This window comes from Saccopteryx bilineata, chromosome 8, assembly GCF_036850765.1.
Source record: "Saccopteryx bilineata isolate mSacBil1 chromosome 8, mSacBil1_pri_phased_curated, whole genome shotgun sequence".
NCBI classification, from domain to species: domain Eukaryota; kingdom Metazoa; phylum Chordata; class Mammalia; order Chiroptera; family Emballonuridae; genus Saccopteryx; species Saccopteryx bilineata.
In genome coordinates, this window is record NC_089497.1 from 10,342,200 (window position 1) to 10,358,580 (window position 16,381).

Below are 16,381 nucleotides of genomic sequence, written 5' to 3' on the forward strand. Positions count from 1 at the left end.
AATGCAGCTTCAATAATCATTATTTTCTTATACATTTTTAAACCGACTAGTAAACCATGGGCAATTCATGCCCACAGCGGGTTGACCTGTTGTCAACAGGGATTATTTGATTTACAGCGCAGGTGAAGAAATAAATGTCAGTTCTCCGGGTTGACGGTTCTTGTGAATGTGAAAAGCAAAACACTCTCGGAAGGAGCCATTAAGTGTTACCAGTGACCAAGGAGTGAGAAAAGGCAAGTCTTTTATAAACTGGAACCTCAAAAAACACTTCCTCAACGTCCTCTGTGGCCATTATACAAGACTTGGCTATGAAAGCGATTCCTGCCGCGAAGCACTTAATTAAACAGACAGCTGAGGGGCTTCGTTTTCCTTTACGGCCTGCTTCGGCATTAGCAATGGAGAAAACGTGTCTCTGTTCCCTCGGATAAACGCCTTAGCTGAAAACTGCGTGAACTCGTTTATCCCAAAACAAAAACGGAGGGGACTGAGGATCTTTTGCGCAGGGGATACTTTAGGGGCCGCGTTTAAGTGAAACCCCATCTAGAACCCAGATCGCAGGCAAAGGAGCTTGACAGGCCGACTCCGCCGCCGCACAAAGGTTGACACCGGGCCTGGCTGGGACAAAGCCCCCGCGAAGCAATAAACTGACGGTCCCCACGCTCGCTGCCGCGAATCGGATCGGCGGAAACTACATTTCCCAGAAGGCAAAGCGGCGCTAAAGAGACGGCGTGTTTTCAAGTCCAGTAGGCTCCAGGCGCTTCTGGTTTGATGGTAAACTGCGCTCCCTCTTCTTGTCTCCCGCCTCAGCCTCGTGAGCTCGTCAGTTGATGCGTGGAGAGCGTCCCTGGCAGCGGTTGAATGGAGGCCCCCAGCCTCGCGGCCTCACGGTAAATGAAGTCCTCTGTCTGGTAGGAGCTGTAGCTTCTCCGGCCGCGTCGGAGCAGGTGGACTACACTTCCCAGGGTGCCCGAGGCTTCCGGGGGCGGGGGCGCCGTGGGGGCGGAGCCTCACGTCTGGTACAGTCATCCCAAGCCTGCTCGGCGGGACTGTGATGGCCGGAGAGATGACGATCTTAGGTCAGTGACCGCGGGGGTCCCTGTCGCTGTCGTGGGCGCTGGAGCGTGTTGGGCAGGCCGGGATGGGTGCGAGTGGTTGTCACGCGTTCTGGATGCGCTGGCACAGCAGGGCGGGCACGGAAAGGTGATTTCGAGGCTGTTTGGGGCCGTTCGGGGAGCCGGTTGGGAGTCGCCTCTCCAGTGGTCCAGGCCCCAGTGGGCCCAGCAGGTGGGGCCGGCGGAGCCTTCTGCCTGCAAGCCGGGGACATCGGCCCCGGGAACAGTCCTTTACCCTCAGTGCCGGTGCTGGATCGTTGGTTGCTCCGGGGCCTCTGAGGCTGCGAGAACGGCGTCTCCGGCACCCCTTTGTGGGGGAAGGGGAGGAGCCCCGGCGGCCCGAGCCGCGGACGCCGGGGTGCTGGGTCTCCCGCGGGCCTGGCTGGCAGTCACCGCTCGGGACGGGACGGGGCGAAGGGCTTCTGACATGTTGCACGTAGGAAAGTGGCGTTGGCACCTGATGTCACGTGCTTGAGTCCGTGCGCAGGAGGATGTGCTAACCAGGAGTAGAAACGCTCTCCTGCAAACGCTTGAGGTCCTCTGTGTGTAACGGGCGGACGACCCAGGAGCTAACACCGCCCCCTGAAACCGAAGAACCGGTTAATTGTAATATGCGAAGTAACACGTTTCATCACTTACGTTTCCTTTCCAATCTGCGTGGCATTGTTAGTTCATGCTTGTTTTTCTTATGAATTGATAATTACTGAACATCTGCTTTGAGTTGCCAGGCACTATGCTTGGTGTAGCTAATACAACAGTGAACAAAATCTGCCTGCAAAGAGTTGTGTTAGCCCTGGCCGGTTGGCTCAGTGGTAGAGCGTCGGCCTGGCATGCGGTTGTCCCGGTTCGATTCCCGGCCAGGGCACACAGGAGAGGCGCCCGTCTGCTTCTCCACCCCCCTTTCCTTCCTCTCTGTCTCTCTCTTCCCCTCCCGCAGCCGAGGCTCATTGGAGCAAAGATGGCCCGGGCGCTGAGGATGGCTCCATGGCCTCTGCCCCAGGCGCTAGAGTGGCTCTGGTCTCTACAGAGCGATGCCCCGGATGGGCAGAGCGTCGCCTCCTGGTGGGCGTGCCGGGTGGATCCCGGTCAGGCGCATGCGGGAGTCTGTCTGACTGCCTCCCTGTTTCCAGCTTCAGAAAAAATACAAAAAAAAAAAAAAAAAAAAAGAGTTGTGTTGTCATCACGATTACAGGACACGCTTTTTCCCACCTTCCTGTTGTATTTATTGGGGTGACACTGGTTAACAAAATTACACAGGTTTCAGGTGCACGATGCTACAGCACATCATCTGTGCACTGTATTGTGTGCTCACTCCACTCCCCCAAGTCAAGTCTCCGTCCATCGCCATCTATCCCCCCACCCCCTTGTCCAACTCCTCCTCCCCACTTCCCTCCCCCAGCCATCACCACAGTTTGCCATGTTCCTGAGTTTCTCTCTTTCTCTCTCTCTCTCTTTTGCATAATCCTTCAACCTTCCACACAGCTGTCAGCCTGCTCTCTGTCTGTGCGTCTGTTCCTATTTTGCTTTTCCATGTCATTTGTTCATTCGATTCCAAATATGAGTGAAATCACTTGGCACTTGTCTTTCTCTGGCTTATTTCATTTAGCATAATGCTCTCCAGGTCCATCCAGAAAGGTAAGAATTCCTTGTCTTTCTGCAGCCAGGTAGTATCCCATTGTATAAATGGACCACAGCTTTTGTATCTACTCATCTACTGATGGGCACTCGTGCTGTTTCAAACCCTTGGCGATTATAAGTAACGCTGCAGTGAACATGGAACTGCATGTATTCTTTCAGACTAGTGTTCCGGATTTCTTCAGATACATGCGCAGAAGTGGAATTGCTGGGTCCTCAGGCAGTGCGTTAATTCTCTGAGGAAACTCCACACTGCTTTCCTCAGTGGCTGCACCAGTCTGCACTCCCACCAACAGTTCACGGGCTTTCTTTTTCTCCACATCCTCACCAGCACTTGTTGATTTATTGATGACAGCCATTCTGACGTGAGGTGACCATCTCATTGTAAATATGTTTTTATTGAGTTTATTGGGGTGACATTGGTTAATAAAATTACACAGGTTTCAGGTGTACAGTTCTGTAACACACCCTCTGCAAATTGTATCGTGTGTTCACCACCCCAAGTCACGTCTCCTTCCATCATCATTTGTCCCCCTTTCCCCTCGTCTACCTCCCCCCACTCAGCAGTAAAAAAGAATGGAAATCACCATTTGCAACAGCATGGATAGCCTGGAGAGCATTGTGCTAAGTGACATAAGCCAGGCAGAGAAGGATGAACACCATATGATTTCACTTTTGTGTGGAATCTAATAAAGAAGATAAAGTAACAGAAACAGACTCATAGATAGGGAGAACGGACCGACAGCTGTCGGTGGGGAGGGGGCGAAGATGAAGCATTTAAGCAAAGAAAAAAAAGCTCTTTGTGGTTTTAATTTGCCTTTTTCTGATGATTAGTGACACTGAGCATGTTTTCATTTGACTGTTGGCCTTTTGTATGTCCTCTGTGGAGAAGTATCTGTTCAGGCCCTTTGCCCATTTTTTGACTAGGGAAGTTCTGTATCAATTTGGGATGTTAACCCTTTATCAGATGTATCGGTAAAGATATTCTTCCATTCAGTGGGCAGGTATCTGTCCAATATTCCCAACACCATTTACTGAATAGACTCTCTATACCTCATTGTATGTTTTTGCCTTCTTTGTCAAATACTAATTGGCTGTCAAGGCATGGGTTTATTTCTGGGCTCTCTGTTCTGTTCCATTGATCTACATGTCTGTTTTTATGTCAGTACCATGCTGTTTTGATGACTATAGCCTTATAGTATAGTTTGAAATCTGGTAGTATGATTTCTGCAACTTTGTTCTTTTTCAAGATTGCTGTGTCTGATCAGGGGGAGGATCATTTATGGTTTCATAGAAGTTTTTGGAATATTTGCCCTAGTTCTGTGAAATATGTGATTGGTTCATGATTGCGTTGAATCTATAGATTGCTTTGTGTAGTATAGACATCTTATGATGTTCATTCTTCCAATCTATGAACACAGTATGTGTTTCCACTTGTTTCTTCAGCTTTTTTCTTCAGTGTCATATCATTTTCTGAGAGCAGGTCTTTTACAGCCTTGGTTAAATTTATTCCTAGAATTTATTCAATGGGTTTTGTTTGGTTGGTTGGTTGGTTTTTGTTTTGGATGCAATTAATGAACTGTTTTCTCCGCTTTCCTTTCTGATAGTTCATTATTGCTGTACAATGATGAAACTGATTTCTAGGTATTTATTTTGTATCCTGCTACTTTACTAAATTCATTTATCAGTTCTAGCAGTTTTTTGGTGGGATCTTGAGGGTTCTCTATAGACAGTACCATGCCATCTATAAATAATGACAGTTTGACTTCTTCCGTTCCAGTTTAGTTGCCTTTCATTTCTCCTTTTTGTCTGATGGCTGTGTCCAGAACTTCTGGTGCTGTGTTGAATAAGAGTGGTGATGGTGGACACCCTGGTTCGCTCCCAACCTTAAGGGAAACCCTGTAGTTCTTGCCCATTGAATATGTCAGCTGTGGGTCTGTCACATACAACCTTTGTTACAGTGAAGCATGTTCCCTTTTGCCCACTTTGCAGTAAAAGTTTTAATCATATATGACTACTGGATTTCACCAAATACTGTTTCTATATTTATTGATATATCATGTGGTTTTTAGCCTTTGTTTTGTTTATCTGGTGTATCTCAGTGTTTCAGCTGCTGGTCCGTGAGCCAGTGCAGTCTGCTAGAAAGTTCATGCTGGTTTGCAAAAGAGTTAACCACCATGATGTATGACGATTATAGACTCAATGATCATAAGTACCACGTGCTAACTGCACCACTGGAGGCCCTAGACTTAATGATTATAGATTCTGTGATCTTCGTGACATCTCTGTAACCCTACAACATCGGGGTGGTTAACTTTTTTTAATGGACCAGCGTGAACTTTCTGGCAACCCACTGGCGTTGAAAAACACTGGTGTATCATGCTTATTGTTTTGCGGCTATTGTACCATCCTTGGATCCCTGGACTGAATCCCACTTGATCATGGTGTATGACCTTTCTAATGCATTGCTGGATCGGCTTTATTAATATTTTGTTAAAGATTTTAGCATCTGTGTTCATCAGGGATATTAGCCTATAATTTTCACTAATAGTATAAAAGAAAAAATTGGGGGAGTTTCTTTTTAGTCTTGTTTCCAACAGTGGTGTTTAAGGGACTTTGCTAAAGTAATTGAGCATATCGCACTGGTTTGATAAGATGTAATCTTTTAATTTGCCTGTATTTCAGGATCAGCCGTTTTGACTCTCCTGTTGGCTGGCTACTTGTCACAGCAGTACTTACCATTGCCTACTCCGAAAGTGATTGGCATTGACCTTGGCACCACCTACTGCTCTGTTGGGGTCTTTTTCCCTGGCACTGGGAAAGTCAAGGTCATTCCAGATGAAAACGGTCATATCAGCATCCCCAGCATGGTGTCCTTCACTGACCGCGATGTTTACGTGGGGCATGAAAGTTTGGAGCTGGCAGACTCCAATCCTCAGAACACTATATACGATGCCAAAAGGTTCATAGGCAAGATCTTTACCCCAGAGGAGCTGGAGGCTGAAATTGGCAGGTACCCATTCAAGGTAAATCATTTTGCTAAAAATCTGTTGTCATTTCAGTGAATGCTTTGGCTACAAGCTGGAAAACGTTTTATTTCAACTGATCCAATGTGTATAGAAGTTATATATATCCTCTCACATAACAAGCAATTTCACAGCAGGTCCAATGTGAATTAATTCAGTTCTATGAAGTGCTTAGAACCTTATCATATCCTTGCTCCACCATCCTTAAAATATCGCCTAACTCATTGTAGCAGGAAGGCTGCTGAAGCCCAATGGACTATGGATGGATGGATGGATGGATGGATGGATGGATGGATGGATGGATGGGTAGGTGGGTGGATGGATAGGTGGGTAGGTGGGTGGGGGGGTGGCTGGATGGACAGATGGGTAGGTGGGTGGATGGATGGACAGACAAATGGTTATATTCTCTGTATAAGAATATACATATTGAGTGTATACGTATTTGTATACATAAAAATATCAAACTAGGCATGCTGTTTTATGAGTTGTTTGAAACTCAACATGTCATAGACAGTCAATGTAGTCACATTATTCTTCATGGTTTCGTGGAATATTCAACTATTAATTACCCTTCCCTATCAATATATACTTTTATTTTTTCCTTGGTTTCTCAGTAATGGAGCTTCAGTGAATATTCTTGTACATCCATCTTTTTACATTTATTTATTAAATTTGAATTCTAGAAGTAGAATTGGTACGTCAGATTTATGTATGTGTTAAGGCTTTTGATTTATAAATTTGCCAAATTGTGCACTGAAAAGGCTACATGCGTGCTCTTAACTACTTATTTTTAGAGGGCCTGTATGTTCACTAGTTATTGCTTTACTTTTTGCCGGTAGATAAATAACCAGTGGGATCTTGTATCTATCCCCGTTGTATCTAATGAAGTCAGAGTTAAAAATTGCTTTATTGGCATTTTTATTTTCTTTAGTAATCCATTTCTTGTTCTTTGTCCTGTTTGCTTTTGGGCGTGTATCTTTTCCTTGATGACATAAAATACCATTTGTGATATGTTTACGGTAGCTTCTCCTTTTTTTCCTGATGATATATTTCTTTTTGAGTTGTCAAGAGCATCAATATTTTATGTAGAAAGCTCATTCTTAATATTTTTAATTGGTTTTGGTCTCTTATTGTGCGTACGGTGGCCTTTCCAATCCTATCCACTGTATCTCTTTTTCTGGTGCTTTAAATTAGTATTTTATAGGTTTGGGTTTTCCTGGGATTTTTATTTTAAATATATAAATGTTTATTTCATATAGGGTTTTCCTTATAAAATACAAAATGGAATTTTAAATGCTAGGTTTTACAATAGTGTATCAGTGCTGCTTATTGAATCCATTCATAAAAATTTTCAATATTTTTATCTATTTTCAAAGAAAACATTCTCTGTGCATTTCTTTTCTTTTTTCTCTTTTAGCTTCTTTCTTAGGAAGCTTTATTAATTTGTACTCTTTCTTATGTAATGATAAAATAATATAAAGCTATATACATTTTCTTCTAAATCATAGGTTTGGGTACATTACTTATTGATCCAATATGTTGAGGTTTTATTTTTTTTTCCCCCCGTAAGTTTCTGAAGTAATCTGGTCTTTTGTTGTTCTGTTTCCTGGGTCTGATGGTACTGGTGTCTTTGGCACTTATTTTAATAGTGTTTGTCTGTGGTTTGTTTTTGTTGTTGTCATACAGGTGAAATATTTTGGAAGGCCAGGTTTTCTTGATTGAAACCTAATTATGTAGTCTAGAATGACTGGGGTATACTCTTATATGTTCTTAGAACAGGCTAATTCTCTTTACTGTTGATGTTAATGCAGTTTTCTCTCCTGGTGAATCTAGGATAGTATGTTTTAGAATCTAGTTGTTTAAGTGGAAAACTACATTAGCAGGGATAACGAGCTAATACATAATGCATGCTTTCATGGAAACGAGAATGTGAGTGATATTTGATTCTTGGTAAGAACATAATCAGGAACTAAAATTATCCTTGCTAATAATCTGTGCCAGAATGTTCTTTCAGTTACCTATTCCTTTTGGAACAAGTTAATTTTAAGAAAAAAATCTTTAGTCACATGCATGATTTAGCAACTGTTATTCCTTATATTTTATTATTTCTTTTTTCTTTCATTAACAAATATATATTGAGAATCTTTTATGTTCCAGTTACATGCTTGGTGACCAATGTTATTCTGCTGTTATAAAAAACTTGTTTGGATTCATTTTATAGATTTTAAAGTATAACTTTTAATAACCTCTAACCTTAATAAATGTACTTGATGGATTACAAATGAATTTTATGACCTTGTAAAGGTAAAAGTAAGTTTTAATTAAATAAGTCCTGTGTGTGTGTGTGTATATGTGTGTGTATACATACACTTTTACACTTCTTTTCTTTGCAAATCCTATGCACAGGTCTTAAACAAGAACGGAATGGTCGAGTTTTCTGTGACAAGTAATGAGACCATCACCATTTCCCCAGAGTATGTGGGCTCCAGACTGTTACTGAAACTAAAAGAAATGGCGGAGGATTATCTTGGAATGCCAGTCGCCAACGCTGTTATTTCTGTACCGGCAGAATTTGATCTCAGACAGAGAAATTCCACAATTGAAGCTGCTAATCTTGCAGGTACTATTACCCTTGTTACATTTTCATCAAAATTTTCTGAGGTTGAAAGTCTTCAACAGTAAGATATATCCCTTTGTAAAACCAACTAACTAGGGCATATATGGTAGGTAAGTTAGGTGGATTCTGACCCAAGTTTACAAACAATAATTAAGAAAACTCTATAGCGTAATATAAAATGTATATATCCTGGCAACACGGGCACATATTAGAAATTACTTTTCTTCTAAATATTCTTTAACGTTGAAATGAATATAATGTTTTTTATAAGTCTGAGGTGAGGGAGAATTAATTTAACATCATTCAACAAATATTGAATGTCTTTATACCCCTGTTCTCACAGAATTTACCTTGAACAGATAAAAATCCCTTATACAAATGTAGATTTGAACTAATGTAAACAGATAAATGTCATTTCTATTAGAGGAGCACAGAAAATCAGCATTATTGACGGTCTGGCCGAGATTGTTCTTTGTCGTGGAGGGACTGACTGTCCAGTGTACTGCCCGATATTGGGCCGTGCCCCTCGCTACTGCTCACCAGCTAGCAGAACCTTCCCCGTCCAAGTGCTGCAATCTGTTTTTCTCCTGACATTACCAAATGTCCCTGAAGGGGTCAGATGGCCCCTGATTGAGAGTCTTGGTACCCTGTATATCGAAAGGTAGCATACTATGGGGAGAAAGAGCAGAATAAGGGGTCAGGATTACTGGGTGGTCTTGCAGGTTTCAAAGATAAGGGTCAAGTAGGCCTCACTGAGAAGGTGACATTTAGATGTATATAGAAGAAGCAAAGAAGATAGCCTAGACCAGTTATGGCGAGCGAACCTTTTTATAAAAACCGCCCATTTTTGCAGTGCTGGTCAACCTGGTCCCTCCCGCCCACTAGTGGGTGTTCCAGCTTTCATGGTAGCCAATTACAACGCGGTTTGGTTGCTCCGCTACCGCCCACTTTTATAAAAAGGTTCGCCATCACAGGCCTAACAGTGGTCGACTCATTAGTCAGCAGAGCCAAATATCAACAGTACAATGATTGAAATTTCTTTTGAGACCCAAATTTTTTAAACTTAAACTATATAGGTAGGTACATTCCTTATAGATAGCGCCCGCATGTGGTATTTTGTGGAAGAGCCACACTCAAGGGGCCAAAGAGCCGCATGTGGCTCACGAGCAGCAGTTTGCTCACCAGGGACCTAGGAGATATACAGAAGTAGGTTGCAGACCCTGTACGGTTTCAGTGAATAGAGCATCAGCTTGGTGTATAGATGTCCTGGGTTTGATCCCAGGTCAGGGCACACAGGAGAAGCAACCATCTGCTTCTTTCCCTCTCCCTCTCTTCTCTCTCTCTTCCTCTCCTCCAGCCAGTGGCTCTGTTAGTCCAAGTGCATCAGCCTCAGGCACTGAGGATAGCTCAGTTGATTCAAGCATTGGCCCCAGATGGAGGTTGCCAGGTGGATCCCAATCGGGGCATATGCAGGAGTCTGTCCCTCTATCTCCCTTCCTCTCACTGAAAAAGAAAATGAAAAAGAAAAGAAGAAGTAGGCTGCAGGAGAGAGAATGGTCAGCGGGCAGCCACAGAATGGGAACTTACTGTTACATGAAAAGATAGGACATTAGCCATGAGGCCAGGGCACAGTGAATGATAAAGTCAGAGAATGAAGGTGAAGGGTACTAGGATCTTTGAATAAAATCTTAAGAGTTTGAATACTTTTTATGTCTCCTGATACAGACAGCTATGTTCCTTTCCAGACCACTCAGGTGTGGCAGGTATTATAAAGCAGGAATTTTGCTCAAGGAAATCTGGTCTTAGGCCTCCACATATACAACAGATCACAGTCAGATTGGCTATATGCTTCAGATTTCCATTTGAAGGTCTTATATTTTAAATACTTCTTGGGAGTTTTTGTTTTGTTTTGTTTTGCTTTTGGTAATAGACAGAGAGAGGGGACAGACAGGAAGAGAGAGATGAGAAGCATTAATTCTTTGTTGCGACACCTTTATTGATTGCTTTCTCATATGTGCCTTGACCGGGGGCCTTCAGTAGACCGAGTGACCCTTGTTCAAGACAGCGACCTTGGGTCCAAGCTGGTGAGCCTTGCTCAAACCAGATGAGCCCGCGCTCAAGCTGGCGACCTTGGGGTTTTAAACCTGGTCCTCCACATCCCAGTCTTATGCCACTGCCTGGTCAGGCCTTCTTGGGAGTATTAGTGTAGTTATTTGAGCATCTCACCTAAATTTTTCTTTTATTTTCTGTTTATTCATTTTTTTATCAAAAAGTTATTTTTAAAAGAAGAGTGTGGTAAGCTTATCTCATTTCTACAGCAATTTGTTATATAATGATTAAAGTTTTATGGCTCATAAATTCCTCAGTAAAATATGAGAATGAGAAGAGGCTCGAGTATTTCTTTCTAATTTATTTATTGATTTGAGAAAGAAAGAAGGAAACATTGATCTTTTACTGTATGTTCCCTGACCAGGGATCGAACCCACAGTCTTTGCATATCAGGATGTCACTCTGCCCAACCAACCTACTGGACCTGACTCAAACTTTATGTTTTTTTAAATTAAGTACTAAGAATAGAAAGATGTATTCCACTGAATCTAGGCCTTTATTTCATTATATTATAATCATTTTGGATTTTTTTTTTTTTTTTTTTTGACAGAGTCAGAGAGAGGGATAGATAGGGAGAGGAAGGGAGAGATGAGAAGCATCAATTCTTTGTTGCGGCATCCTAGTTGTTTATTGATTACTTGTTCATTGATTGCTTTCTCATATGTGCCTTGACTGGGGGGCTACTGTAGAGCAAGTGACCCCTTGCTCAAGCCAGTGACTTTGGGACCAAGCCAGTGACCTTGGGCTTCAAGCCAACAACCTTTGGGCTCAAGCCGGTGACCATAGGGTCATGTCTATGATCCCACGCTCAAGCTGGTGAGCCTGCGCTCAAGCCGGTGACCTAGGATTCGAACCTGGGTCCTCCACGTCCCAGTCCAATGCTCTGTCCACTGCGCCACCGCCTGGTCAGACTAGAATAATTTCAGTGGTATCATTAGACCAGGGGTAGTCAACCTTTTTATACCTACCGCCCACTTCTGTATCTCTGTTAGTAGTAAAATTTTCTAACCGCCCACTGGTTCCACAGTAATGGTGATTTATAAAGTAGGGAATTAACTTTACTTTATAAAATTTATAAAGCAGAGTTACAGCAAGTTAAAGCATATAATAATAATTACTTACCAAGTACTTTATGTCGGATTTTCACTAAGTTTGGCAGAATAAATCTTTATAAAACAACTTACTATAGTTAAATCTATCTTTTTATTTATACTTTGGTTGCTCCGCTACCGCCCACCATGAAAGCTGGAACGCCCACTAGTGGGCGGTAGGGACCAGGTTGACTACCACTGCTGTAGAGGAACCTATGTTTATCCTTCCCATTTCATTATTTTTATTGGATTTGTGACTATTCTTTCTCATTACTACTCAGTGAAGTTCATGTCATAGAAGACATGTGAAGTTGAGTGGGAAGGAGTTTCTTAATGGTGTTCTCTTGTGAATTATTCTTGCCTCCACCCGACCACACAGGACTGAAGATCCTAAGGGTGATAAACGAGCCCACAGCGGCAGCCATGGCCTACGGCCTCCACAAGGTTGACGTCTTTCATGTCCTGGTGATCGACCTGGGCGGAGGGACTCTGGATGTGTCGCTGCTGAATAAACAGGGAGGAATGTTTCTGACCCGGGCAATGTCTGGTAAGGAAGACGGGGAGGGGGGGGGCAGTCATGGAGGTTCGCACATTAACGTATCTGATGTGTGAAGTGTTTATTTAAAAAATCTTTTCAATGGTCTTTGACTTCATTTTGATAATCTCTGTATGAATGTAATTTTATGTAAATACACACCATTTATGTGTATTTACAGTGAAAAGTTTGGTCTTAAAATGACGGGCATCCTCCTGTAGGTCTAATACATAGACTGCGGGGGGCGCTCAGGAGCCAGTTCTGTTCATGACCGTGGTGGAGGGAACAGAGGGAAGGGCTTCTGAAATGAAAGGTGGTCCGTTTCTTTCATCTGATTATCTGTTGTACAAAATAGAAATGTTCGGTCTTCTCTGGGAGGTAGAAGCATGTTTGAAAAGTGAGCTGTAGCTGTAGACGGTCTGACTTCTGCATAGGTCTCCCTCCTGACTGGACTCGTAGAACCGCGTTCAGTGCTGGGTCTCCCTCCTGCCTGGACTCGTAGAACCGCGTTCAACGCTGGGACTTATATTACATTATATTACATTACTCTTTCCTTTTAAACCATTTTTCTTTTCAGCTCAATCATGCAAGGGATTTTTTTTTTAAAAGATAAAATCCGTACTGGTACTTTTTAATTGTAGGAAAGATTATCTTCTGCTGAATAATGATATTTAGTGTTTCTAAATTAGTATCAATACTTGGAAGCCAGTCTGTGTTCTGAATCTCTATTTTCTGAAAAAAATTAATTGATTATAAAGAACAGAAAGTAACTGAATTACTACTTCTTTTTACATCATTTAAAAAATGTGCCCTGTTTTTTTTTATAGTACACATTTGGGTTAAAATCATTTCAACCCAGCTACTTTGAATTAGTCTTTGAACAAATCTTAATACATTAAATACAGATTTTTATTCCCGGAATATTCTTTTTATACATACATACTACACAGATACATGTACACGTACATATACGAATAACTAATATAAACTCTTATTTTAACTTAGGAAACAATAAACTCGGAGGCCAGGACTTCAATCAGAGATTGCTTCAGTACTTATACAAACAGATCTATCAAACATACGGCTTCCTACCCTCTCGGAAAGAGGAAATTCACAGGTTGAGACAAGCGGTGGAAATGGTCAAATTAAATCTGACTCTTCATCAGTCTGCTCACCTGTCTGTACTACTAACGGTGGAGGAAGAGGACAGGAAGGAACCTCAGAGTGGCGACACGAAGCCGCCAGGGGACAGACTGTCTCCCGCAGATGGCCACCATGTCAACAGCATGTTTGGAGCTGGCCTCTCTGAAAAGAAAAGTGGAGAAAGTCAGGTTTTATTTGAAACGGAAGTCTCACGGAAGCTTTTTGACAGCCTCAACGAAGACCTCTTCCAGAAAATACTGGTGCCCATCCAGCAGGTGTTGAAAGAAGGCCACCTGGACCAGACCGAGATTGACGAGGTGGTGTTGGTCGGGGGCTCCACGCGCATTCCTCGAATCCGCCAAGTCATCCAGGAGTTCTTCGGAAAAGATCCCAACACGTCTGTAGACCCTGACCTGGCAGTGGTGACGGGGGTGGCCATCCAAGCAGGCATTGACGGGGGCTCCTGGCCTCTTCAAGTCAGTGCTTTAGAAATCCCCAACAAGCATTTACAGAAGACCAACTTCAACTGAGTTATGGAGGAGTGAGTCCTATTTGTGATCTTGTCAGATGACCTACTACCTTTGGTCAGACCACCTCCTCCAAAATAAAAGTCTCTAACCTAGCTCAAAAATTGACCTATAAAGGCAACTTCAGATGTACAAAATTTACATAGCATTTGTTTTAGGTTTGAATGTGACCAGATTGATCCTATTTGATTTTGGAGAAATCCCATTCCAAGAAATACTTCTAAAAGGAAAGAGGCAAATGGGAGCACGAGTGGTTCTATTTCCTGGGTTCTGGAAGCAGATAACCATATGCACTTAAAATGATATTCTGTAAACATTGCCTAGTGCCAATAACAGGATTTCCAGTTCTTACTAAATTGTATTAGCAGGAGCTGGTGATTTATTTACTTGGTTATCACATGTAACTAATAACTTGAACTATACTTGAAGGACAGTGTTGATGTCAGGTTTTGACATTGGTCAGGAGAAGCAGTATTATTATAAACGACATGTGTAATATTCAGTAACTACCATATTATATAATAAAATTACTTTCACAAATTCAATATCCCATTTTGTGTCCTATTCATGTAATCTGCCTTCTCCAGGTTTTTAAAATGTATTTATGAATTAATTTCTCTTTCTGAAATAGCAGTAGATTTACTCAAATGTTTCAATACAAGATAGTAGAAATACCCAGTTTGTATATTCTTTTTCTTCGTCTGCTATGCATCATTCTCTGCTTGGGTTGCCATAATTCTGCCTGGTAAGCAAACAGTGGGCAATTTTAATTGTGTTTTAAAATATGTTAATGTCACAATGAAGCTATCATTGCTATCACTTTGTTATTTAAGATTTTTGCAGACTTTGGTAAATAGCTGTAATTAGCTCCAGTATTTATTTTATGTTTTTGTTTATTTGTAGTAAACCGTTAAGAATGTAGCTTGCATTTGATTCGATTTCACTGAGATTTACCCCCATATTTAGTTTTGAATGAGGAAAATATACTCATTTATAAAAATCTTGCTATTGTTTCCTACTGTCATTTTAAAATAATCACACTTGACTGTTTTTAGCCTTAAGGTTAGCAAGTGATGAGAACAAAAAAAATGTCTCTAGAAATAATGTGGAGTTCTAATATGGAAGGGAAGGTGGAAAAAGTTCCACCGATCAGCATTTGTAAGCAGTTTTGTTTTATGTTTCCTTTTAGAAAAGCTACAGGGACCAAGGAGGAAAATACAGCAGTTTTGTTTCTGTGCTACCCAAATTATCTGGAGATTTCTTTTTCCTTCATAGAGGCGTGCTTCACATCGTCATTCAAGAATTACACTCTGGTCAACATTTTTGTTATATTTTGTCTTTATCCACTTTTGAATTTTAAAGGATGTTCAGATGTTCACTGAAAAAGAACTAAGCAAACTATTTCAAAACGTCAGAACATATCAGCTTCTCAGTCAGAAGCTGAATGTTAATATTTTTTGCATATCTAAAAAAACTTTTAGCAATGAAATTGCTATTAAAATGTAATTTCAAACACTTGTGTGTACAGAAAATGTCTGAAGTAGGTAGGTAGAAAAATATAAAATGTTTGTTGACATATTCTATTTTAGAACTAATGGAGAAATGCCAAAGATGAACCCTTCACTGCAATATGAAAATATTCGACTATAATCAAAAGAGATCTTTCTATGAAGGTCGGTCTTTAAAGGTATTCAGTGTATCAAAATCTCCCATCAGCTTTAACATAAAGCATTTTAAGATTTTTTTAAAGCTTGAATTTCTCCAATATCTGAGATAGTTTAGGACAATCTGTTAATACTTTTTAGAAGAAACAATTTGCAAAATAGGGGCTTGAATCTTAAACTCTAAAATTGAAATTTCACGTGTCTGAAAATTCTAATGGCAGTGTTGGGATTGGGGGCAGCAATTAGCATATTCTCTGGTATAGTTAACCCTGAAGAAATGAAGTAATGTCTGTTTAATCATAACTTAGAAGGCTATATATAAATAGACTTGACTTCAGTGTAGTTTATTTAAAAGTAAAAATGCATCCTAAAAGTGATCATTTACGCATAATTGAAGACATTTTTCTTAAAGTAAACTACAGTTTGGTTGTACATCTAGTGAGTGGTTTTTTAGCTACATAACTTAAAATATTAACTGCCTTGTATGATTAGAATATGTAACTGAGTAATTTATTTTGTATCAGGAATGTTTTGGTACTGTGTTTTCATTCATACCACTTAACGTGTCAACAGACACTACTGTGTGTAATAGTATTGTGCATAACAGATTGTGCCTCTTCAATTTGTGTGTCATTCATATATTACTGTAAATAAATATGATTTTGCAGTTTGTTTTACACTGTGTACTTTATTTTTCCACTCAGGACTAGGCCGGAGTACCTTGTCTGAATGTATAGATAGGAAAGGCAGTGGGACAGAGCTGACCTGCTGCTCCTGGCTTGTGGCCTCAGCAGCTGCTGCCTGGTTCCCTGAATCCTGCCCATCACTGGAATTGCTTACTTTCCTGCTTATATCCTTAATTTAGAAGAGACAGTTTGGGCCCTGGCCAGTTGGCTCAGTGGTAGACCGTCAGCCTGGCATG

The 16,381-nt window shown here is 41.4% G+C and overlaps 1 protein-coding gene across 1 annotated transcript; it reads left to right on the forward strand.

Moving 5' to 3' along the window:
* Positions 1–954: 954 nt before the first annotated feature.
* Positions 955–16,136, forward strand: HSPA13 (heat shock protein family A (Hsp70) member 13). Its single transcript, XM_066241072.1, has 5 exons — positions 955–1,076; positions 5,433–5,773; positions 8,180–8,393; positions 11,970–12,137; positions 13,131–16,136. Exons 1-5 carry the CDS (start codon positions 1,052–1,054, stop codon positions 13,796–13,798), a joined length of 1,416 nt encoding a protein of 471 aa, XP_066097169.1. The 5' UTR covers positions 955–1,051; the 3' UTR covers positions 13,799–16,136.
* Positions 16,137–16,381: the final 245 nt, after the last annotated feature.